This window comes from Synchiropus splendidus, chromosome 14, assembly GCF_027744825.2.
Source record: "Synchiropus splendidus isolate RoL2022-P1 chromosome 14, RoL_Sspl_1.0, whole genome shotgun sequence".
Classification (NCBI taxonomy): domain Eukaryota; kingdom Metazoa; phylum Chordata; class Actinopteri; order Syngnathiformes; family Callionymidae; genus Synchiropus; species Synchiropus splendidus.
The window spans coordinates 12,308,090-12,332,681 of NC_071347.1; the positions used below are offsets into that span (position 1 = coordinate 12,308,090).

The 24,592-nt window shown below is 40.9% G+C and overlaps 2 protein-coding genes across 8 annotated transcripts; both read left to right on the forward strand.

The window, feature by feature from the left end:
• The first annotated feature begins 231 nt into the window (after positions 1-231).
• On the forward strand, positions 232-3,323 carry LOC128770576 (UDP-glucuronosyltransferase 2C1-like). 5 transcript variants are annotated; one of them, XM_053885201.1, is made up of 4 exons: positions 232-249; positions 564-635; positions 1,265-1,417; positions 1,590-3,323. In XM_053885201.1, exon 4 carries the CDS (start codon positions 1,603-1,605, stop codon positions 3,190-3,192), a length of 1,590 nt encoding a protein of 529 aa, XP_053741176.1. In that variant the 5' UTR covers positions 232-249; positions 564-635; positions 1,265-1,417; positions 1,590-1,602; the 3' UTR covers positions 3,193-3,323. The 5 variants fall into 5 exon arrangements, with proteins under 5 accessions (XP_053741176.1, XP_053741178.1, XP_053741177.1 ...); XM_053885202.1 differs by lacking the exon at positions 232-249 and adding an exon at positions 255-331; XM_053885203.1 differs by lacking the exon at positions 564-635 and having other exon boundaries at positions 234-331.
• A 1,946-nt stretch (positions 3,324-5,269) lies between these two features.
• On the forward strand, positions 5,270-23,175 carry nptna (neuroplastin a). 3 transcript variants are annotated; one of them, XM_053885206.1, is made up of 9 exons: positions 5,270-5,607; positions 13,024-13,371; positions 14,641-14,812; positions 15,651-15,745; positions 16,961-17,094; positions 17,451-17,724; positions 21,226-21,247; positions 21,577-21,652; positions 21,869-23,174. In XM_053885206.1, exons 1-8 carry the CDS (start codon positions 5,517-5,519, stop codon positions 21,635-21,637), a joined length of 1,197 nt encoding a protein of 398 aa, XP_053741181.1. In that variant the 5' UTR covers positions 5,270-5,516; the 3' UTR covers positions 21,638-21,652; positions 21,869-23,174. The 3 variants fall into 3 exon arrangements, with proteins under 3 accessions (XP_053741181.1, XP_053741180.1, XP_053741179.1); XM_053885205.1 differs by lacking the exon at positions 13,024-13,371 and having other exon boundaries at positions 21,869-23,166; XM_053885204.1 differs by lacking the exon at positions 5,270-5,607 and having other exon boundaries at positions 11,508-13,371; positions 21,869-23,175.
• The last annotated feature ends 1,417 nt before the right edge of the window (positions 23,176-24,592 follow it).

Below are 24,592 nucleotides of genomic sequence, written 5' to 3' on the forward strand. Positions count from 1 at the left end.
AGTTTTATATCCAATCCGAAAACTTACTTTTTCACCTCAGTATATACTCAACCTGAATTTTAAGTAAGACATTAATAAACATATACGCAAAAGCCATGACAGAGACATGAAGTGTAACAGAAACATTTCCCTTTATTTCGCCTTTATTTTGTTCCGGTAAGCACTTTTATTTTGAAAAATGAATGTTTCCCGTGTCAGAATCACGTCCTCTCCCCCTTCGCGCGCGGAGCTGCAGCATTTCCGCAGGTAGTAGTGTTTGATCAATAGTGTCAACTGAAAGTGATTTTTTAAAATTGTTTTTGGGTGAAAGAAGGAAGGGGAGAAAGTAAAAGTGAGTTGGCAATACCTTTACCCGAAGCGATATCTTCTGTTCAGACATGTTTACGTTGAGATGAAGAAATGTCGCACTCGTGCACGCTTGAACTTGCCCTTCAGGTTGTTACTAGCAGCTACCCGGACACACTGACTATGAATTGTCTTATAAAATCGAGTGGATACTAAATATTTAAGGTGAACCTTGGCTTCCTCGTCATTGTTTTTCATCTTTGCATTTGCTTTCAAAGTCAGAGTTCTGAAGTTGAGATGTCGAAGGATGAGAGGGGGAGGGGCGGAGAGACGGCACTTCAGAGGTACAGGTAGGTCACGTGTGAGTAAAAGACTGGGTTATGTTATGTTGTAATCCCCACAGAGGATAGTGACTTTGAGACTGGATATCACTGTCACAGAGCGTCTCCTTTTTCATCGTCACAATTCAGAGGAAGCAGCAGCAACAACAGAGAGGCTGCAGACACCATTGGTCCAGAGCAGGATCTGGTGTCTAAACCGGTTCCCAAAGGGTGGTGCTGCTTTGGGTCCGACCCAACTCGCACAGCTTTACCAATCAGGTCCCCGAACACTGTTATCAGGTGACTGTCAGCCTGGTGCTGAGGACACCTCATTGGCTAAACTGTGTACTTGAAATGATTTATTGATTTTTATCAATATTTTTTTCCTCCCCGTGTTTCATTTCTACGCCCCTGGATAAGGCAAAACTTTGGATCATTTTGTTTCACAATGACTGATCGTCTCAAAAGGCGACACACATTCCATTCATTCATATATTTTGTGTGAAACACAAATATGATTGCGCGATATTGGTGTATTTTTTTCAACAAAATACTAATAGCTCAATGGAAAACGCGATCCCTGCATGTACATTTATTTGACACTAGATGGAAGCAGAGACGAACCTGCCACTCTCTTATCTTCCCTCCTTGTAAAACAGGCTTGTTTGGACCAGGTGAACCTGACGTGATGAGTTCAGTGCAGCACACATAACCAGAATCACAGGTCAAAGTGAGAGGCTTGGAAACTCACCTTCTTCCCTGCTGCACCTTATTGGCAGCATAAACTTGACTATTCCTTCACCGTTATATTGGTAAGTGTTACTTCTTGCGTACAGACCCACTGCTGAATAATTAATAGCATTGTTTTATCAACGTTGCCTTCATTTTGAGAATAACTAATGCTAATCCTTGTATGGAAGTAATAGACATTTGATCTTGAGTGATGCCACACTGCACCCATCTGATTGTGAATTGTTCTCCTAGGTGTGTCGTGAGTATGAATGTCCAGATCACCTATACCCTATTGTTAACCCAACTGGTGGCAGTGTTGGGGGGCAGAATCCTGGTCTTCCCATTGGATGGCAGCCACTGGATAAACATGAAAATAATAATCGAGCAGCTGCATGGAAGAGGTCACGTGATCACAGTCATCCGACCCCCAGACAGTTGGTACATCAGCGAAGAGTCACCTCTGTACACCTCTGTCAACCTCCCGAGTCCAGGAGGATTCGAGGATATCCTTGAAAATCTTTTGTCTGACGGAATAGAAGCTTTGCTCCAGAGTGGATCTGAATCTTATTGGTCTGAAGCCTGGAACGAAATTAAATTTAGACAACTTATCTTGAATCAGATGTCAGAGTTACACAAGAAAGCGAGTGAGGAGCTTGATCTGATGTTTTCCAATGAAACGCTGATGCGGTCGTTTGAAGATGCGAAATATGACGTGGTTTTGACGGACCCTGGTATCGGAGGGGGAGCAATGCTGGCTCGGTGGCTGAAGGTTCCACTTGTCTTCAACGTCAGGTGGACCATTCAGGGTGAGGGGCACTTTCTTATTGCCCCCTCACCTCTCTCCTATATTCCCTTTACTGCCACTGAGTATTCAGATAAGATGACCTTCCCTCAAAGAACCATAAATATTCTTAAGTATTTAATTGGCATGTACACAGTAGCATCACTCACTGAACCTTACTACAAACCCGTGGTGCAACGCTACTTTGGTCCTGATGTGGATTATTCAACCTTCAACCTTGATGCTGATATATGGCTCATGAGAAACGACTTCATCTTTGAATTTCCTCGCCCAACAATGCCTAATATCGTCTACATGGGTGGCTTTCAGTGCAAGCCCGCTAAGCAACTCCCAGCGGATCTGGAGGAGTTTGTGCGGAGCTCTGGAGATCATGGGTTCATCATCATGTCACTGGGGACATTAGTCAAGAAGCTGCCGCAAAAGATCACTCAAGAAATTGCTGCGGCTTTCGCCGAGCTTCCTCAAAAGGTCATCTGGAAGTATGGGGGACCCAAGCCGGCAAACCTGGGCAACAACACGTTACTGGTCGATTGGTTCCCTCAGAACGATCTGTTAGGGCATCCAAAGATAAGAGCCTTTGTTGCCCACGGAGGGACCAACGGGGTCCAGGAAGCTATTTACCACGGCGTCCCAATTGTTGGACTTCCTGTAGCCTTGGATCAGCCGGACAATCTCTCAAGAATCAAGGCGAAGGGAGGAGCCATCAACCTGCACATTGGCAAGATGGACAGACGCAGCTTTGGTGAGGCTCTGAGGACTATAATTCACAATCCATCCTACAGAGAAAACATGCAGAGACTCTCAAAGTTGCAGAGAGATCAGCCAATGAAGCCACTGGACAAGGCTGTGTTTTGGATCGAATACGTAATGAGACATAAAGGAGCTCCTCATCTGAAGTCAGAGTCCTTCAAAATGTCCTGGGTGGTCTACAACTGCATTGATGTCATCGCAGCTCTGCTGGCACTGTTTTTGTGTATCATATTTTCCTCTTGTGCATGCATCCGATTTTTGTGGCGGCTGTTTCTCTCCACGGGAAAGAATAAACAGGAGTGAAATATTTTGTTAAATGGAAACTCATGTCAAGCTACTATATATCAGAAATCATGTTGCATGTTTCATGAATGAAAGATAAAATTAATACAATGTGTTTTCCTTTATGGCTGCATGCGTGAAAATAAAGCTCAACTGTGAAAACCTATTTTATTGTACCCTCCTTTTTTAACTACATAGCACTCAACTTGACGTTAAATGTTTTCTAAAACTATTTTTTCATGTTTCAGACAATGTACTCCAAATTTGATCACTGAAGTATTAGTTAATACTCCAGTACATGTTGGTGAAGTTTGGACCATTATTATCAGTCTGTAATGGCTATTTATTGATAGGGGAGGATGAAAATAAGAATCAGAATCAGAGAAGGGCTTGTGAGAAATGGGTTTTAACTCTTGACTCTATACAAGTCAAATTGTCCTGTTTTGCACTTCCTCTATCATAACCACAAGTCATGCAATGCACTTCAGCAGATAATGCTCAATTGCAGCACGAGTCAGAGATAAGCTTTTGTCTGGATGAAGACATTTATCATGTCTCAACACTAGTAAGTAGAAGCTTTCATAAATTATGATGGTCCACTAAACACTTTAGATCATGAACATCATCAGGTCAGTGCCAACATGAGAAGACAGGCTGAATTGCATGTCATCATAAAGATCCATGTATAAGAAACATATTCTTTTCAGATCATGCCCGGGGCGTTTTGGTGAAGATTGCACTGTTAAGTCTGCTGTTAGTTCAGTCAGAAATAGGATTACAAGTTTACTTAAAGCCCCAGGTGCAGTGTGCACAAAGGCTTAGTCCGCAACCAACCACTTGACCTACACTACAGCCATGCTGTTGGGGCCTTCAACACACAGTCCTTAGCGGACACATAGTAATGACAATCATTTGCTATTCAACAGTCAATCACAGCCATTTCAAATTTACCTTCTTAAAAGCAATGCTAAATCAAGTCCAACAACTGCTATATATATATATATATATATATATATATATATATATATATATATATATATATATATATATATATATATTAGTGCTTTAACGCGTTAAAAAATTTAAACAGTTCTTCATTTTACCTCATTTAGTTCAATTATACTGCCGCAATTATATTGAGCTTTATTGCCTATTTGAGACAGCCTTATTTTAATTTATTTCTGTTTATTTAACTGAATCGCTGTATTTGTATTACATTTCTTGAAAACCGCCTTATTGTTATTTATTTAACAGTATTGCTGTTTGTTTTACATCTTTGAAGACAGCTTTATTTTATTTATTTAACTATATTGCTGTATTTGTTTTACATTTTTGAATAATGCACCTGGCCTAACTGGTTTGCGGATGTGCTTGACCTTTACTTTTGGATTTCATTTATGAAGCGCAGTTCACCAATAAAAAATTGGATTTCAAATCTTCTCTTCTTACTGTATTCAATTGATTGAATTTTTTAATATCCTAGAACTCAGACCTTTAGCAGATATGACATAAAAATGCAATTAATTCGAATAATGAATTACAAAATCCTGTAATGAATTCAATTATTTTTTTAATCGACTGACAGCACTAATTTATATATATATATATATATATATATATATATATATATATATATATATATATATATATATATATATATATATATATATATATATATATATATATATATATATATATATATATATATATATATAGGACTGTTTTCCTTGTTTTTTTTCTCTCCCATGGTCGTGTCAGAATTAATGCAAGTATGTATTGTCTTTGACATACTTTCATTAATTACTGGCAGAAATCCACTGCACCACCCGTTGTTGAAGTTTAAATTAAAGTTCAAATGCAACAGTTTATTTATTAATTTATTCTTTTAGTATGTAAGTATTTCAGTTAAAAAATGTCTTGCCCCCTGTATAATGAGGCAAATTTGTGTAATGTGAATGAATGGAACTAATAATAATGACACATTAAAACGTATGATTACAATTTTACATTATGATTATTTAAACATGACATGTATTTTAAATTGAATTCTTCCTGTTGCAGACTCCCGCTCAAGATCTCGCGAGATTTGTGACCAGCCAGCATCTCAGAAAGGTGGTTCCACTGGTGCAGCGGACTGAAGCGCAGACCCACACAGGTATCCGGTGGCTCCAGCAGAACCCCCTCCTCCTCCTCCTCCTCTCGCCTCTTCCTACGCGTCGTCACTTCCCTCCCCTCTGCGCGACACGACTTGAGGTACCGGAGGTGCGAGTCCATCCCGCAACACAGCATCTCTTCTCCGGTCCCCCCCCCGCGCTTTGGCATCGGCGTATTTGCCTTCTCCGGAGATGATACCTGTCGGACGCAGAGCTGCAGTTATGTCCTTCTCTTTGGCGCTACTTGGAGCGTTAATGCTGCAGTCCGTCTCGTCCCAGAACGGTAAGAAATGACCCTATGCGATTTGAAAAATGGCGCAAATGCGGCTTTAAAAGGCGCAGTCGCCGGCTGGTCTTGTGTGAATATTTCATCTGCATATCCGTAGTAATGCGTGAATAATACATTCCCCGCTCACCCAGTTTTATACACGCGCGAACCACACACGCCACCGAGGCGCTTGAAGTTGTCCGTCTTCTTAAAAACCTGTATCCTCAATGAATGATTAACTCGGTCCGGTGTGTGTGTGTGTGTGTGTTGAAGTGGGCCACACGCAGGCCTCCGACGAAAATGTCCTTTGAAGTGAGAAGACGAAGCCACCGTGAGCTGTTTAATCGAGGATAAGTTGCGCTCGTTAGGAAGAAATGGTGACACAGTCAAGTTCGCCAGCCTGCAGTCACGCTCTGCTCAGACATGGCTGGATGTGGCTCCGGATTCCAGCATCATCGCATCCCCCCCTCACTGTGAGATCGTGCTCTGCACCAGTCCTCTGTAATGAGCCACACTGTGGAGAGAGATGTTAGGAAGTGAAGCTCTGGAAATAGCACCAGACCAGTTTTGCCCGAGCTTCTATTTTTAGAGGTGAGCTTCGGCACTAGGAGCCTCTTTCTCCTGCGAGTCTTCAGCGAGATGCTCTGCACCACTGAATGGCATTGATTTCTCCGTTCAGGGCCTCTTGTCAAAACGACCCTCATAAATCCGCACCCCCGTCATCGGCAACCGGATCGCCATCTCTGAGCGTCCAGCTTGGGTTGAGTGCTGGGAGAGAATGAATGTTAATGTATTCCAGTGGAGCATGCCCTGGAGATGACCATGTGAAGGAATGCATTACACGTCGCCGGAACAGCACACCCACTCCACCACTTTTCCCCTTCAGTCGGGTTCCCAGTTCAAGATTCTCCTCGTGTTTCGTGTCAGTCTGTGTTGGTGTAATTATTTTGTCCTCACATCGGCTCAATACACTTGTTTTAATTCACATGTAGATCATGTGGAAGTCAAATTTACACAGGGATACACTCATGGAAGGGCTGTGCAGTAAACATGGTGGCCTTCTTCTGAACCCCTCTGTGTTGAGTTTGCTGCTAAAAACAAAAGACAATGCAAAAGATAAATGGTATTAGATGATAGCCTGAGATGGAATATGTATCCTTTAACAATTGGAATGTTATTGGTCTTCGTCCTCCGATACAGTCCAGACACTACTAACCCCGCAGTGGGAATTCTCTGTCACTGTTTGAGTATTTTTATATTTGATCAAAGCTCTGTTGCGTCGTTCCAGAAGTCCTTGCCCTCTGCCTAATTTTAAGATTCAATAAATAAGGTTTTAGGATTTCTGTTCTTCAGTCAACGCCATTACTTGATAAACTTAAATTCAGATGTCTATGCTGCTAAACATGGAACAAAACTGAGAAGAAAACTGGGATAGAGAAACGAAAATGCTATGCTGCTCTCTATCCATAAAGTCATTTTAAAAGATTATATAGCACCTTGCATATGTATATTTTCATCAAAGATGTCAAAGATAAAATAAAAGGTGTATATCCACATCGAAACATTTAAAAACTCACAGAGTACAAGTAACATCTGACTTACGACCTGCTCAACTTTCGTCCACTGCGACTTATTCAATGTCTGACAGTTACGGCAGCACAGTATCCCAGCATCTCACTCTCAGACAGCCATCTACCACTACAGTAGTGCCTATTACCCTCGCGTCGGCTATTTTGAATGGCATTCGACTTAGGCCAATCTGACTTATGACCGGTTGGTCAGAAGTAAGTCGGATGTCAAGTAACATCCGACTTACTACCGGGATCGGTTCCTACCAACCAACTGTTGTACGTGTTGCCGGACTGCTACGTGCTGCGGTGCCAGACATTGAATAAAAAAAAAAGCATCTGTATCAATAGTATAGATTCAAGCATATGGAAGTTAATTCAGAGTAGCACTCCAAAAAGTCATAGAAATAGTTAATTAACAATTAATAAATATATCAGCAGATTTTATATGACACTACATTGAAAATTCTGATCCAATGGGACCTTCTAATAGCTAGAAATTAAACCCACCATCATCTATCTGGTGCCTCATCACACTTATCCTTCTCACGTCCTCCTTTGTCTCAGCAGGAATCTCAGTGGTTTTCTTCCTGTAATTCTTTTGTCTGGAACTTTATCTAACACACTTCACCCAACATTTTGACTGTCACTTCTCTGAATGTGTCCAAACCATCTGGCCTCCCTGACTTTGTCTCCAAACTTTTCAACTATACTCATATATTTCTGACATGACTGTGCTGACCTCTCATTTAGTGTTGTGTGACCCTATATTACTGATATGAACTTATACTGATTCAACTTTTTTTTCTTTCTTATATTATATGTGTGATTTCTGAGAGTCAGTTCATGAGTAAGTTCCTTGACAAGTCTTAAATGCACTTGACTGACTGCACTACGTCAAAATCTATGGCCCTTGAGAACCATTGTTGATAAAAATATAAACTAGAAATAAACTATAAAACTATAAGAAAATACTGACGTTGGGAAGTTGGCTTTTATGTTGCATGTTGATGCATATATGTTTTCACAGAGTAAAAACATTTTCCTTCCCGTGTAGTGGCAGTGGGTGTGGGAGGGAGTAGGGGGACGTTCGGAAGCTCTCATTACTGAATTAAACTGGATGTCACTTGCTTATATAGCTCCCCTCCTTACTGACATCACCATGACTAAAGCACATGGTTGGGCTTTATATTATCAGAATGAGAGGAGTGCCATTACATAACCCCAAGCCACGTGTCGGGAACGTATTTCGAAACGAGTCTAGCCCTGACTGAATAGCTCTCCGGAGTGCAAAATACCATCAGAATTAACCACTGTTTCTCTGACTCGTAGCATGAGGGGCCATCAATGGCAAGCTCAGTAACGGTGACTTCCCATGATGCTCTGCAGTCAGGTGAACCAATCACAGTTGTTGATCACTAAATTATGGAATTTTGCAGCAAATGTAGCGTCATCCTTCCAAGATAGCGCGTTATCACATCGGACCAATGAAATTACAGCTGACTGGCTGTAAGACGCAGAATCATGTTGTAACCATCAACCACTGTGATTGGGTGAATGGACTGTAAAGCATCATGGGAACTGTTTAGGTCAACATATCTGACTTAATTATTGAGCTTGATGGGACCAATGCTGCTCTATCATCAAGTCTATCATCAAGTTGTTGATGGCAGAATTGGATATGGTGTTTTGTAGTCATGGAATACACACAGTTGGTTGTTACCCAAACAATTCAGCAATAGAGCAATAGACATCGACTGGTGAGATCAACTTTGCACAGGAATGTAACTTAATCGCTGAAAATATTTAAAATAACAACTCACTATAAATTTGTTGGCCTTTACTTTCCCATTTTTCCCATTTTACTTTCCCATTTTTTATATATATATATGTGTGTGTGTGTGTGTGTGTGTGTGTGTGTGTGTGTGTGTGTGTGTGTGTGTGTGTGTGTTTTTCTTCTCTCTCAGTCCAAAAGGTTCCCGACCCCTGCCCTAACCCCGACCTTTGTCTTTCTTTCACAAAATGCACTGCCTTCGGCATCAGGATATGCCAACGACAAACACCAGTTTAATATTTGATGCAAGCCTTTATTGGCAGACTATCAAACTGCCAAAGCAGAACCTGAGGCAAATCTATACCAAAGACTTGTTGCGGCTTCCATGCTTGTGCTAATTGTGGTTAACCATGTTATGCTGCTCATTATTGCTCCTCTGAGGTCGTGGACCTCCAGTATGATCGATGGTCGTCTTGAGGTGCAGGACTAGCTGGATGTTGGGTATTTATTCCAGATCCAGCTTGGTTTTCTCCTTTAGTGTCTGGGCAGAGACCTCTATGATGCACCCACTGAAACTAGTTTGCCCTTAACTGACAGAAGGTGTTCTTGGCACATACATTGCTGAGACGCCAGTTTCCAACACGGGCATTACTTCTGCTTGATCTTTGCGCTTATTATTTTTAGCTCTTTGGCTACATTTGAACAAAAGTCATGTTTTCTCTCCCATTCAAAAATATGTTTTTTGGTGGTGGTAGTGTGTGACTCTCCTCCTGCTTCACCTAGTCATCCTCAGACTGATCCTGCAAATGCAAAACAAAAAATAAAGTCAAGCACCGAGACAGTCATGCATGACGGTATCATCGCACTATGTTGACCGACGTCAGCGCACCATTGGCGTAGATTATTTGGTGTACACTTTCACCTCTATAGCCTCATCTATCCATCGCATGTTTCATTTTTTTTTACAAGGTGTCGCTCGTGTGACCTTAGGAAAGCGGCTGTGTACTGTACATGGCTACACATACACAAGCTCCAGTCAGTTCTGAACTGTGAGCCTGACACAGCAGAGCCGCCGTATCAGCACTCTAGTCACGCAGACACACATCTGAGGTGGCAGCATCCGCCTCTCAGCGCTTCTGTGTCAGAAACTAAGGTGCTTGCTCCAAGTATATATTATTTCCTGCTGAGGAAGGAATCCATAGAATCCTGCGCACCATGAAGTGATGATGCAGTCATGCTTCTGCTCTGACAAAAGTCCTGCCATACTGTGCTTCTGTCGCCCTGCCTCTGCTTTAAATTGCGTCTATAAAAATACAGTGGCTACATCACCGTGCGCCCACACTCTCACCGGAGACCCCCAGCTTCTATAAATCTCTCTCTAATCTCATGCGGGCTCCTATAGATGAAATGCTGCGACTGGTTTCAGTCCCTCGCATTCATCCACCGTTGTTGAGTCTTTTTAATACAGACAGTAAACAGATCAATACTCTGTAGGACTACCATACATCACTATCTGATTTGCCCGTATGCCCAGACATGTTATTATTCTGATAACCCATGGATGACAAGGACACTTGAAGGTCACCTGCGCCATCTGAGCTCATTGTTATGATGTCATTAATTGCATTAATCTTAGTGAGAGCTGCCCTGGAGGGACGTCCCACTTCAATTCAATCAAAGCCTCCCTGAGGCGGGCTAATAATGGAGTCAGGATATCGGCCTTCATTTCTTAAAATGTTGGCGGACTGCTTGTTTACCAAGATTTTGTGATGGACAAGAGGTGTGTGTTTCTGTGTATCAAACTGTACTGAAGAATCAGTTCACTATAGCAAATGTATTTTCAATCTGATTCAATAAAAGAGATGAAGCAAGTACAATGTTTACTGTTGTGAGAAGGAGCCCTGATACATAACAATACTGTAAGTAACAATATATCATATTTTGTTAACAAGCGCCATTATTTTAAGGGGGGAAATGACAATGCAGAAAACTTGCAACATTATATGCATGAAAATGAGTCTATTCCTACTAACTCAATCCAGTTAGGCCTGCAGTTACATTTCACAGTTCAGCTGTCGAATGAACAGCCGCCTTAGATCTGCAAAATAACCGACAGATGGACAGTGTTACGAATAATAAACATGCCCCTGCAATATGCGTCACAGATGCAGCAGCACAACCAATAGTCTTTTTTATTAAATGTCGATATAATGGACTTAAAATGTCAATACCATATTGCATAATCACAATATTCGAGTGTATCAGTATTTTCTTACACTCTCACGTACAATTATTGATCCATGTCAGGGAATCCAATTGTCAGTGAGACTGGCGTTGTTTACTCCAAATTTTAAAAGTATTTAACTGATATTTCAAAGTTAGCTTTACAAATTTTGCTTTCAGTTCCAGTGCTTTAGTTGTCACCATCATTCGTGACTGGTTCAGCTTTTGTTGATGCTTCTGTAAATAAGCAACAGCAGGAATTGAATGTCTTCAAGGTCAAAATGGCGATGAAAATGGTAGTGTGACACCCCTGCACCCCTAAGTTTTCTAAGTTTTCCTAAGCTCTTTTGTCAGAATGTAGTGAGATATGACTCACAGTGCTCTGAGGAGTAGGATTCCCTCAACAGGCAGAGGTCCGTGAAAGATGTACAATGCCCTCTGCTTTCGTGTTCCTGTTGTCAAAATCCACCACATCGCTGACCCTCACCCACCAATCGGAGACACCGTCCTATGCCTGGGGAGAACCCTGACAATGTAGCACACAAAGTTTAATGCAATAAGGATCAAAGTCATCCCATGAACCTAAGCTGTTGACATAGTGACCTAGCCAGATCACAGAATTCAGCTTTTGCTGGTCGACTGTCTGTTTTCAAGATGTGTGAAATTGATCTGAACACTTTCAAGGGAAAAAATGATGCAGAAAGACTGGAATTTGATGGAAGAAATGGAGGAGTTTAGTAGTGTTAAAAGATTGGTTTACAGCTCATGATGCATTATTACTTTTAAATCCACAATTTAGAATATTTTATAAACCTTGTCATAAGTAACTATAAATGATTATGAACATACATAACATGTTCTATAAATCCCTATAAATCCGTAATGATGTCTTACGAATGCATTAATAAGACATTACAGATGAGACCTTTAAATAAATTGTTACCAATGATTGTTCTTGATGCATTTTCCCACATAACCTGTACGCTTTATCAGTGACCAAGAGAGTGATATTGCATTTTATTTGGCCGTGGCTTGGATTTCGTCTAAAATGTTGGCCCCTGGTGTGATTGAGTTTGACACCACTGTAGTAGAGAAGGGTGCTGAGGGGATGGCTTCCTTAGGAGGAGGAGTCCTGCTCGAACGACAAGAACAAAACCTCCCCCTACGCTGGGATTTTGTCCACATAGATCCCAGCATAGAGCAGGTTTTGGCTCCTGCAGGAGGGGGCTGCCGACCAAACCGTTGAAGAAAAGGAATACTTAATTGGAAAATGTTTTGAAATGATAAAGAAGAATAAACGAATACGGGCATAATATGGACAAAAAAAACATTGTAAATAAAGACGAATGAACCATTAGCAGAAGAGTCCCACGGGGACCTGTTCTCTCCCTCTGCACATCCGCTGATCCCTATTGATCCCACTGTGAAGTTTGCTGATGACATCACCATCATCAGCCTCATCCAGGAAGATGAAGAGTCTGCTTATCAATGCTGTTCTGCTACCAGTCTGAACAATCTGGAGCTTAACATACTCAAGAAGGTGAAGATGATTGTGGACTTCAGACTTCCTAAAATTCCTCACCAGACCTTAGTAGCCCTCAGACAACCACGGACACCCCCAGATTCCTGGGCACCACCATTTTCAGCATCTGAATTTGGAGCAGAACTTCAGCTCCATAAATAAGTCTGACTTCATTTACAGTATATTTTTTGCCTCAAATGCTCACACTAGCATCTTTCACACTCTATTCTCATTTATTTGATTTATGTCTCTGCACTTTCTTGTTTCACCTTTTATTTACTCATTTCTTGTTTTCATTTGTCCCTGTTTTTTCCACACCTGCTTCTCTAATGCTCCGTCATCAGCCGGCTTTATCCGATCTCCCCTCTCCGAGACCAAGCTCACAGGAGACACATTCGAGCTGTCCTGTGAAGTGTTGGGGTACCCCACCCCAGAAATCCAGTGGTGGTACTCTGAGCTCAACCGAGCCGACTCCTTCAGACAGCTGTGGGATGGCGCTCGGAGGCGGCGGGTGTCTATCAGTACCGCCTACGGTAGCAACGCTGTGAGCGTGCTGGGCGTCTCTCACCTCACGCTGGACGATGTGGGGACGTACGAGTGCAGAGCCAGCAATGACCCGAGACGTAACGAGCTGCACCAGAATCCCACCACCCCGTGGATCCGAGCTCAGGCCACCATCACGGTGCTGCAGAGTGAGTGATGGTGTAGTGCAGACCTCCTCGGCTGGGTAGGCACCAGGTGTAGCCGCAACCTGCCCGACCCCTCCAGACGACGACAACCCTCTGTAGGTGCCTCATCGCTCCTAGATCAATAGAGAAACCCCAGTTTGAAATGATGTGTTCTATTTACCACCTCAGATATTCTTCCCTGTTATCCTTTTCTAGTCGTTTTATCCCTGTTTTAGTCACTGTCAGTTTGATCTTCTCCATTTTGTTTTCACCTTTGCGTTCACAGGATCATTCTTACAGTTGAATCTTCAGAATTACTTTTATGAATTACTTTGTGTGTAATTTGGAACATTGACATTGCGGCTCTGTTATAAACTGATAAAAGATAAGAAGAGATTAAAAAGAAAAGTACAGGTAGTTAAGTGTATATTGCTTTTTTCTGTGAATGAGTGTCAGGGAGGTAATGCACCACTTGTAAAATATAGAGCCGTAATTGATGCCATAAATGTATGGATAAACCTAAATTGTTGAGCAAATATTTATGAAATGCAAATGATACAAGGAAATCCATCCGACTGCCAAATGAAAAGATCTTTTTGTTAGTCATTTTTGAAAAGTACTGTCAAATTGAAAAAGAAACTGTACGTTTGAATTCGATTAAAATATTTTTTGCAAAATTTGGTATGTACAGAAGATTTCTGTTCACATAAGTTTCATATTTGTAACAAAATAGTAATTACACTTTCATAGTAAAGTTCCGGTATCAGGACCTCTCACTGGTGTTTTTTTCAGAGCCAACAGTTATTTAAGGTTCTGAATTGTCACATTAAGAGGTCACATGTGCAAACAGGAGATAATCCAGATTAAGACAAATCACTCAAGACACAATGAGCAGTTTAACCACTTAAAGATGACTTGAGTCTTCATTCAATTGGACACTCTCCCAGATTGTCCTGAGTGTAAGGTTGGATGTCATTTTATGCTGACAGGGCTGCGACCCAAGTCTTGCTGGAAATAAATGGAATGTGAAAATTTAACCCTCAACAATCAGATTGTGCACCAATGAGATTGTGTTTAAACTAGCTTTCTTAGCAAACAACACATTAACAGAGTGTTATCCAGTGATATAGTGTATGAAATGATGGAAGTGGCACTTCTGGTGTCTTTAAATAAAGGCAGACAGGTTTAACAGATGTGATGTCTCCGCTGTGCAACTGCAGCGTTCCATTGTTTGCAATCATGAGTCTGAGCTGGAGTCTCTTCTATCATAACAGATCAATGTGTTTCTTCCAGAGCCATCAATCTTGGCCTCAGAGCACGTGATGCTTCCTGTAGAGGGACACAGTCCTGCGTTCACGCTGCAGTGCAACCTGACCTCGCACAGCTTCCACCAGGAGAGCTTCTGGATGAAGAACGGGGAGGAGATCGCTAATACCCGCTCCACCAATAAGAACACGGAGTACAGGTGGGAGCCATTTTCATTCTCCTTTGTGAGCGGTATATCATCACTTGCAATGTTCAGATGAACATTTTCTAGGGCTGCCCAAGTGCTGTCAGGTTACACAGTGACTGGACTCTCTCTTCAGTGTTGGGCACTTTGGACATTTCTGCACATAATTCTTGTGTTCTTTGTGGTATTTAACAGTATTTAATTTGTGTTGTGTTATTTTTTTCTGATGTCTTCGTGTCTACTGTGTTGCTAGTATTGCTGCTTTGTCTTTTAAATGTTTGTCTTTAATGTCTTGCTTGTTTGCTGCCGTAACCAAATTTCCATGTTGTCGGAAGAATAAAGGCTGTCGAATCTGTCCTATTTTATTCTAATGAAGATATTTTGTCAAAAATACATTTTTGTATGTTGATTTGTCTAAATGATATCAAGTCATTTTCAGACTTTTTCTTGATCTTTTAGCTACGTTTTTTGTTTAAAATGTGTTTTCCCTTATAATCATATTTAGATTGAATATTTTTAAATAATTACATTTTTAAAAAATGGAGCATGCTACAGCTAAAGTTCTCCATTTAAAAACTCCAGTGGCTTAAATCAGATGACGAGAATTTTTATCTTTTGTGATTTTTTTCAATTCCTGCACAGTTAATGTTTATTTTACACTCTGTGAAAAACAAGTGCCACTTGACAAAATTATAGTTTTCACACCCGCACATAGTGCCACAGAGATTTGTATCATGGCTGCAACTCCTTTATCACAAAACCATGTGACATTTTTATGCCAAAATTGCTGCGCACCTAAGCAGTGACCACATCCTCCATGAGCACTGATGTGTGCATTTTCGTGTGCCTGCAGTCTGCCAAAGCCACGAGCCGATGACGCCGGAGTCTACATGTGTGTCTACACGTTTGAGCTGGCCCCTGCTGCCAACGCCACCATTGAAATCAAAGGTAGCTGCTGATTTGCGAGCGTCCGCGCCCCGACGGAATGTCACTGATTATAACGGCCACAGTGGCCTTGAGAGCCGCCGACGCCTGTCATGCGATGACCTGTGGTTTCCAACGGCTCAGGGGCGGGCAGCGCCCTTGACACCTCCATCTCACGAGTGGGCAGCTCAGTGGCAGCAGATGGTGTCTTGTTTGTCCGATGAAGAGGGATTATGTCTTCACGCAAAATCTGGCTGCTCCTCTGCTCCCACACGCCTAGATTTGAAGTGTTAATGCTTTCAAATTTGGCATTTTTCTCGCAAAATGTGTCAGATCATCAGAATGGCAGAATGTTTACAGGAAAAAAATTCAATATTCATGAATGAGCCCTGGTGTATAACAACTGTGATTACTGTTTATTAATAGTATAGTTTTTTTTAATTTATTGTTTGATTTTTTTTTTTTTTTTTTTTTTGGTTTTGGCTGGTGTGAACATGGCTTGGCAGTTTTTCTATTTTAATTTCGTTTTAAGCCCAGTATTCATTTTAGTATAGCAAAAAATAAAATGGACAGCCTGGAGTAGAAAAATATTTTTTTACTTAAAAAAATAAAAAATATTAAATGAAAAAAAGGAAAAGTGTAGCCCGACCCAAAGGCCACTTGTGTAAATATCTTTGATATTTATATAGGAATAACGAAATTCCTTATAATAATATTCCTTATAATATTTGCGTGCCTGTATATGATATTCGAAGCTGGGAAGTTGCTCCTGACGTGTTTGTGCCGATGTGTCCCAGAGCAGGACACTTCACGGCTGATTGCTCCCGATGGTCTCGACTGCCAAACTGAATTTGCTCAGTTTGAATATTTTTTTTTAAGTAAAAAAGACTAAAACTCTACATTGCGCAAGCTACAATTTTCTTTTCTGAGGTTCCAGACAGTTGATTAGTAAGTACCATTATTCACCCTATTGCAATAGAAAAAATAAAATGTTGATGGGTAAATAGTCTTTGAATCATTTACTGTCGAGAATTGTACTTAGTTGTAAAATAAATAAGCCTTAGATGATGTTGATGATGAAGCTTGACATGTAGGTTTTCCTATAGCTGCGAACTGTGTATTGTCTCTAGTCAGCGCTCCTAAAACCTGTCTGGTGTGATGACAACACAAGTTTTCTAATAGCTCTGTAGCTGACGTTGTACAAGACAAATGAATACATGTCTTGTAACTTGTTTCCAGCGGCTCCAGAGATCACAGGACACAAGCGCAGCGAGAACAAGAACGAGGGTCAGCGAGCGATCCTCCACTGCAAGTCTGTGGGGTACCCCCACCCCACCTGGACCTGGCGCAAGCTGGAGAACGGAGTCTACAGGGTTTGTCTTCTCTCTTACACCAATTTTAGATTCACATTTGGGTGAAGAAACGACATAAACCAACGGTTCACATTGGTTATTAAAAAAAAGACAAGGGATGTGTTTCTGTTTTTTTAGTGGTGAAGGTGAGTGGAAAACAGAATGAACCAATGAGAAAGCATCCTCATGCTTGCTTGACATTTCACCACCTGATTGAAATACTGGAGGCAGAGAAACAGCATAAGATGTTCATTGGATGATCAAGCAAGGTTCAAGTGGAGGAGGTCAACTTGTTGTTGTAATTTTGTTTCTTTTAATAACAAGAATTTCATTGAATCAGTTTAAAACACAAGCATTGCTTTTGTCCTCCTCTTCAGGAGATTGACAACACATCAGGCCGCTTCTTCATCAACAGCAGGGACAATTACACAGAGCTGAGCATCATCAAGCTGGACATCAACATGGACCCCGGCGAGTACCAGTGCAACGCCACCAACATGATCGGCACCAGCGAGCAGAGGTCCGTGCTGAGGGTCCGCAGTCACCTGGCCCCTCTGTGGCCTCTGCTGGGGGTTTTGGCCGAGGTCATCATCCTGGTGATCATCATTGTTGTTTACGAGAAGCGCAAAACACCAGAGGATCTACAAGACGGTGAGTCGGGTTTCTGTACATTTTTAGAAGTCAGGTCTTTACTGTCTGTGTTGTTTAGCCAGGTGGCAAACTGACACCGAAGTCTGGTGCTTCAGTGTAGGAAGCGCTGTCACCAGACTAGCAAACCAGTAGGAACAAGCAATTTTTTCTGTCACTCTTGTGCTGACTTTTGTTACTAGTTATGTAACAATCAGCTACTGTATTCATGGACAGTCAAATGGGCTTCAACATAAGACACACACACACACTTACCCCCCCAGTTGTACCACTATCATTGTGGGGACATTTCATTGCCATAATGCCTTCCCCCGGACTCTCACCCTAAAACAACCATCCAAAACATATGGCTAACCTTAACCAGGACTCGAACCCAGTTATTTTGTCTTCACCCTGAAACTTAAATTTTTACCTTGTGGAGACTGGCAAAATTAGAGTAGTTTAGATTAGATCTTTTTTGTCCTACAGTGAAGAAATTCAACGTGTCACAGCCGCAACAAGCAAAGACACAAAGAACACAAAAACATCAAAGACACACGCCAAACGACAAAAGTATACACACACAGCAACAGCAAACGTAAAACACAAAATTGTCCCACAATGCTTACTTACAAAAATTACAGTAAATGGATAATAAATTATATGACTTATAAATGTCCCTTGCTATGCAAGTACACACACACACATCTGGTCATACCTGAATTGGTGATAGTCATGATGTCACAGACAGAAGAGAAGGAGTGTCTACATTATTGTACATTTATTCATAAAAACATCAGGAGAGAGGATGATGTGACATTCAGGGTGGTGGGAAGCATTGTGATCTCCTATGTGTCTGGTTCCAGTGAGCTCTCTCGTGTCAGTGCCATCTGTAGAGTCTGGGTTTAAGCAGCAAATGCATGTGAGTGAACCATGAAAGCAGACTGGCTCCAGAGCTTTTGCTTAATGCTTAAAACTTTGAACAGTATTACACGGAAACAATGACATTCCAACCCTCCATTTGTTGAGGGATAAATGGTGTTTGTCATGAAGATGCTTCAGTGTCAAGTTTTTGAAACAGAACATACTAAAAATGCATAAGAATGAGATGTTATTGAGAGTGAGTGTGTAGTTATGTGCTGTAAGATTTAAATGTCTGGGCCGCCTCAGACTGTCTGATGTTAGCAGAAGATTATTCGGGAACAGAGGGGTCAGTTAGGGAAATGCTTTTAATCCCTCTGCGACACAGGAAGTTGGGAGTTTGGAGATCATTTTAGGGTTGAAGCCGATTAAAAGGATGGAAAAGATGAGTGAAAATTAACTAAATACTGTCCATGAGAACCAAGAGTACAGCAGCACAGTTAGAATTTCCCACCAAATAGTTTAAACGAGGAACTACTACAAGCCCGGAGAGAGTCTTATTTTTAGTTTGAGTCTCCTTCACCACAGAAGCCGACACGGTCACCTGACTCCGCAGCATTCAATAATTCAGTCAGGTGAGGTCGACCTAGACGGACACTGTTGCTGGAGGTCACAGCCCGTCAGGACACATTTACACATCTAATATTGATGAGAAATGAGAGACAGCACAGATGACAGACTGTCCAAAAAGCCCCTGAGTGGAATCGAATGAGGCAAATATTCAACAAGAAAACTGAGGTCTGATATTCTATGCATAAATTGCAACAAGATGAAATGAGCTTTGACAGCGTGGCTCCCACGAAAACGGCATCCAGGGGTGGCCGCCTCCCGCTTCAAGAAAACAGTTACACTGCAAAGCGGCAAATAAACATTCATTTACAAACGCAATTTCCAAAAACTGCTACTGTCGTGTGGAGAAGTACATTTATACAGAAACTGTATCATAAAATGTACCATCCACAACTAGTTGTAGAAAAGTATAAAATATGAATTGAACGGTAATTAGTTTATTGATAAGACCCAATAAAAAAGGATGCTAATCTGTGTATTTTTGCTGAAACAATGCAAGCAAAAGCTAAAGAGCGTTGTTATATTTGATTTATGAAGCGTTTTGTTGAAGGGTTTTTTGGCAAATCAATAAACAACATTGAAAACCAAACTGAGCACTAGAAGAAAAACCTGTAGAAATAGAGCAAGTCACTATCGCATATTTGGTATTTAGTGTCATGAAAGAAGTGATTTCATCTCTGACTTGTCACTCGCAATTGAAATAAATTGATAAAATATGACAAATTTCAAAGGCTTGTATATTGATGTGCACATACACACATGCAAAAATAGATGAAGTGATGGAAAATCCTAATAACAATAAATGAACAGGGTTCACATATATACAAAAATGAACCATTTTTTAAGGATAATATTTGGGTGAACAGGAATCATTCGTGGCCTTCTGTCATCTGCTCATGTGTGGCCGCGCCCTGCGGGGTGAACATGAGTTCCTGCACTCCGGTGCCCCGAGGAGCCGGATTAATGCCAGTCGCCTGGAAAGGTCCTCAGCATGAATGGCTTTTTTGGCTGCTGGCAACTGTTTAGCGAGTTGTATAATAGCCTCTCCAGCCAGCCTAGATTTAACCCTCAAATATGAAATTTATTGAGGTGACAAAAATGTAATTATGCTAATATCGAGGCGACAAAAATGTAATTTTGCTCATATAGGTCTTACTGTTCTAAATGTAGTTGTATGGTCACAATGTACTATTTTCTTTTTGAATTTGTCATTCTTAGGATTTTATGGCTTCAGTTGAGTTTCGCTTGATGAAATTGAGGTGCAGCCTCAATACATGTTGTCAAACGGATGTTATGAAGGATTAAAAGTGTGACTTTACTTGGGTTACCAATCATAAAGGTCACCACACTTGCATGGAGACTCTCGCTTAAACATCATGTGATGAAGTTGACAAATGTCTATAGGGTTGTATATTTCAATATGTTTTAATGCATCTTCTGCCCTTTTCTTTGCGCCACTTGTGTCTGAATCGTGGTAAGTGCATGAGGTTGCATGCTGCATGGGTTGGAAAAAGACTCCATTCTCACTGTGTGGTTGAAGTGTCAAACTGCACCATTCGGCATGTAAACAGTGGAGATAGCCATCTTCATTTAAGACAGTTTAGGTGAAAACCGACTCACGGGTTTTTAGAGGAACACATGCCATTGATGTTAGGCTTGAATGACTTTCCAGGTATTTGTTTTTCTTCATGCGCTGAGCTCCCACCATACAATATATCTCAAATCATTATAATAGACAATAGAAAACACAAAGGAAGAAACAAAAATGATGCTCAGATAAAACAGTTTTAGTGAATCCTTCTTATATTGTCCTCATAAAGACTTTTTATTGAAAATGTATTGTGCTGATCTGGCATGTGAATTCATTTATGACTCATTGTTGTTTTTGATATTTTTAGGAGCATGTTTTTTCTGCAATTATAATTTCTTGTTTTCCATCATTGAACTTAGTTTAGCTGCATCCGGAACGTGCAGCATGTGAATCAAACTCGAGTCACACTCCTCTCACGTCTATATTTCTTCTCGTTGCTGCAGATGATGAACCAGCCGGACCAGTGTAAGTAACTCTTATTTAGTTGTTTTGAATATTGTCAAACAGAACAGATCGAACAGATAGCCTTCTGACCTTCAAATGGCTGCTGTGTACTAATATAAATTGTTATTTTTTTAAAATGGATTAAACTGTGCTTTCAATTACAAGATTGCTACTGAAAAAAGTGAGATGTTCAGTTTAAAAAGTGTGCGTCAAGATGATTCATAAAAGATGCAACAGGATTTAACACAAAGTTTGTCTGTACTTGCATGTGTTTAAATTAGAACGCAACTTCTGCCATGTGTGTCTAGTTTGAGCTGAGAGGAGAATGACCTCTGACTTTTGCTCCATAGGAAAACCAACTCCACCAACAACCACAAAGACAAAAACCTCCGGCAGAGGAACACGAACTGAGTCACCCTATGTTAAGTGAGTTACTGATTGACTTGCGGTTGAGATGGGTTTATTTTCTGTCCGTTGTTTAAACGTCACTGCTCACTATTGCTTGCTCAACGGTGACGCCTAGTGTTAGAAAAGTGTTCTGCAAATAAATTGCTGACAAACTTGCAAGTTGTGCTTTGACCGCAAACAACGTGAACTTGCTTTGTTATTGTACAAGTATTAAAACTAGCTATTTTGTTGCAGGTTTCATGACACATGTACTGACCACATGAAGGTAATCGAGAGCGGATCCATGTTAGGTGTTTGTAGGATTGATCTGCCACTGAAAGTGCGGTTGCGGGTCAAATGAGGCATGGCCTTATGATTTCCTTGTGTGACGGGCGCGAGTTTATCTGAAAATCCCCAAGACATTATCACCATTGTTGCTGCATGCCGTTGTGGATATTTCAGTTCTTCTTTTGTTGTTTTTTTTCTCTTCACCTGATTTGAATTTTTACTACTTCTAAGCTAATGCATGCAAGATAACTACCTTCTGTTTGAGACAGAAATGGCTTATTTTTGGGTTTCTCCGAGTGGCTTCATGTGGATGCTCTGTACCGTACCTTCTAGAGGAAAAGACAAGAAAAAGAAAAACATTCATCTGGTATGACAGTTGTGTACAGTTTTATCACTCGGCTGGTACCATTTTCTAATTTCAATCATTTTATTAGATAAATATATATATATATAAAACAAGGGCTTTGCAATGTCCCTCTTAATTAACATGACTGTATGTACTGTACGTATTAAATCACAATAACTATGTATCAGATCATCGATAATATAGAGAGTATCCATATCATGGTGCACTTAAATGTTGAGAAAAATGAAAAGTGTACGAGTGTATTTAAGAGAATCATTGTTTTATAATCATGTGTAATGTACAGCATGGCTATTACCCTATGCAATTATGAAGTCATATGAATATATTTGAAAACCATCGCAGCTTTTTTTTTTTTATTTCTCTGTGACAAAGCTTTAAACCAGTAGGATCACCGTAGAGCGTTGACTGCAAACACCACAGCTGCATGAATTCTCTTCAGCTGACGTGGGAGGAGGCGGCACGTCAGGGTTGACACTTGTGAAGATATTCCAAGTTACATCTGAGTCATTTTTAAGAATAAAACTTGAAAAGCATTTCTGCGTGTGTTGTTTTTTTTTTAAATACTAGAAGACCGGCGGACAAAACTGCGTGGAACAGTGCCACCTGGAGGTTAAAGTTTGAAATGGCATCGACCCAAACTTAACAGGATTTCAGATGATTTTACAGAGATATAAATCTGAATCTAAGTGTGAGGAGCAGATCAGAGTGCAGATTAAAGCTACAATTAAAAGCCTAATGTTGGAGGCCTGCTGTCAGGGACGATTTAACTTGTAACCATGTTTTATTCTATATTTATATACAGAATAAGGACTTCTATTTGGCCAAATGTATAGAAACAACAGTCACACAAGTGTTTGAACTCAGTTTATTGAATACAAATAGCATTGTTTGCTTTTCTGAAACCACTTATATTGCCGTCTGGAATAAGCATGTATTTTCCTGCTGTCTGTATTCATCATGTGTGCATTAAACTGGTCATTATCAGACGGAGCTGTCGCATTTTACTGAACATATTTCGCCTCCAGAACTTCTGGTCCGTTGAAGAACACACAGTAATTTGGGTGCCAATATATGGCTGAAGCCTCTGTGACCACAGACACAGGCCAGTCTGTTTAATAACATCACACACTCACTGTTTGTTGTTCATTTGTTGTTATCACTCAGGTGAGCGATAAACACACTGTTGTTTTCTGCTCTGGTCATGATACGACATTTTCAAATTAGATGTGGACAGATTGTAAAGGTGGCGGTAAAAGCCCCCTGGATGAAAGTCCCAGAACGAAGCTGCATTATCTGCTGAGGATTATGGATAAGTGGAGATGAAAAGTCAAACATCCATTAAAAGAGTGACAAACAAGCGCACAATTCATCAGCACATGAAGAGGCCGCGGCGCAGGATTTGCCAAGCAGATGTAATAATATCATGAACTCTTAATTGTTTCAGCATTCAGCAGTGTTTACTGTAGAACCGCGTCCTTTGATGTTCACTGACAAAGGAAAGTAGGCTGTGAACACGTGCAGGGATTCCATTATATTCTGACCTGAAGCTGATGGAGACGGAGGGCAGGAAATGGACTGAATGAATGAAATGTCCAAGTCTTAGCTTAATTTAACAGCACTAGTCTAGTCGACGTGAGTTGACAGTCCATGTGAGGCTTCAGACTCCTCCCTGTATTTAGGTGAGTGACTGACAACTGAATGTAAGTGACATCTTTTTTTGGAGAAGCTCCACTTAAATCACTGAGCTTGATCTGACAGCTTACCCAAAATTCATCTTTATAAGTGAATGAAGAATTAAAAGAGCTCCTGCTCTTGGCTCAGCTCTTTTTTTCATCACGATGATGTGACAAAGAGAACTGCTGACCACCAAGGACTCACGCTTCATTTTGGCCTCATGTAAAATGAATTAACCATCAATGTAGCAGACCAGAGAGACTCTGTGCTATGATATTTGATGTTATCAGACATTTATATAGAAGCTGAAAATGTAGATCAATGTTTGCATCAATGTATTTAAATCATCAGTTCATAAATAGATGTAGTTGGGCCCCACAGCAAGAGGTTTGCAGGTTTGAATCCAGCTGGAGCCGACTCTCGGAGCAAATGTGTCCTCCCGCAGTCCAACTAGATTCATTGGTGAATGGATGACTCTGTAGGGGTGAGTGAGTGATGACCTGTCCAGCGTGTTCCTCCGCCTCTTGCCCAAGGTAGCTTGGAAAAACTCCAGCCTGGAATGCAGTACATGCAAAGTACAGGCTCTGAATGGTACCCTCTGCCCTCATTTATGCAGCCTTCATAAGATCAAGGCAAAACTATGACAATAA

Coding starts and splice junctions, on each gene's coding strand:
- nptna (XM_053885204.1), top strand. CDS start 12,924: ATGTCTCTGCACTTTCTTGTTTCACCTTTTATTTACTCATTTCTTGTT. Junction 14,813..15,650: donor AATAAGAACACGGAGTACAG/GTGGGAGCCATT, acceptor GTGTGCCTGCAG/TCTGCCAAAGCCACGAGCCG. Junction 17,725..21,225: donor ACCAGAGGATCTACAAGACG/GTGAGTCGGGTT, acceptor TCGTTGCTGCAG/ATGATGAACCAGCCGGACCA.
- LOC128770576 (XM_053885201.1), top strand. CDS start 1,603: ATGAATGTCCAGATCACCTATACCCTATTGTTAACCCAACTGGTGGCA.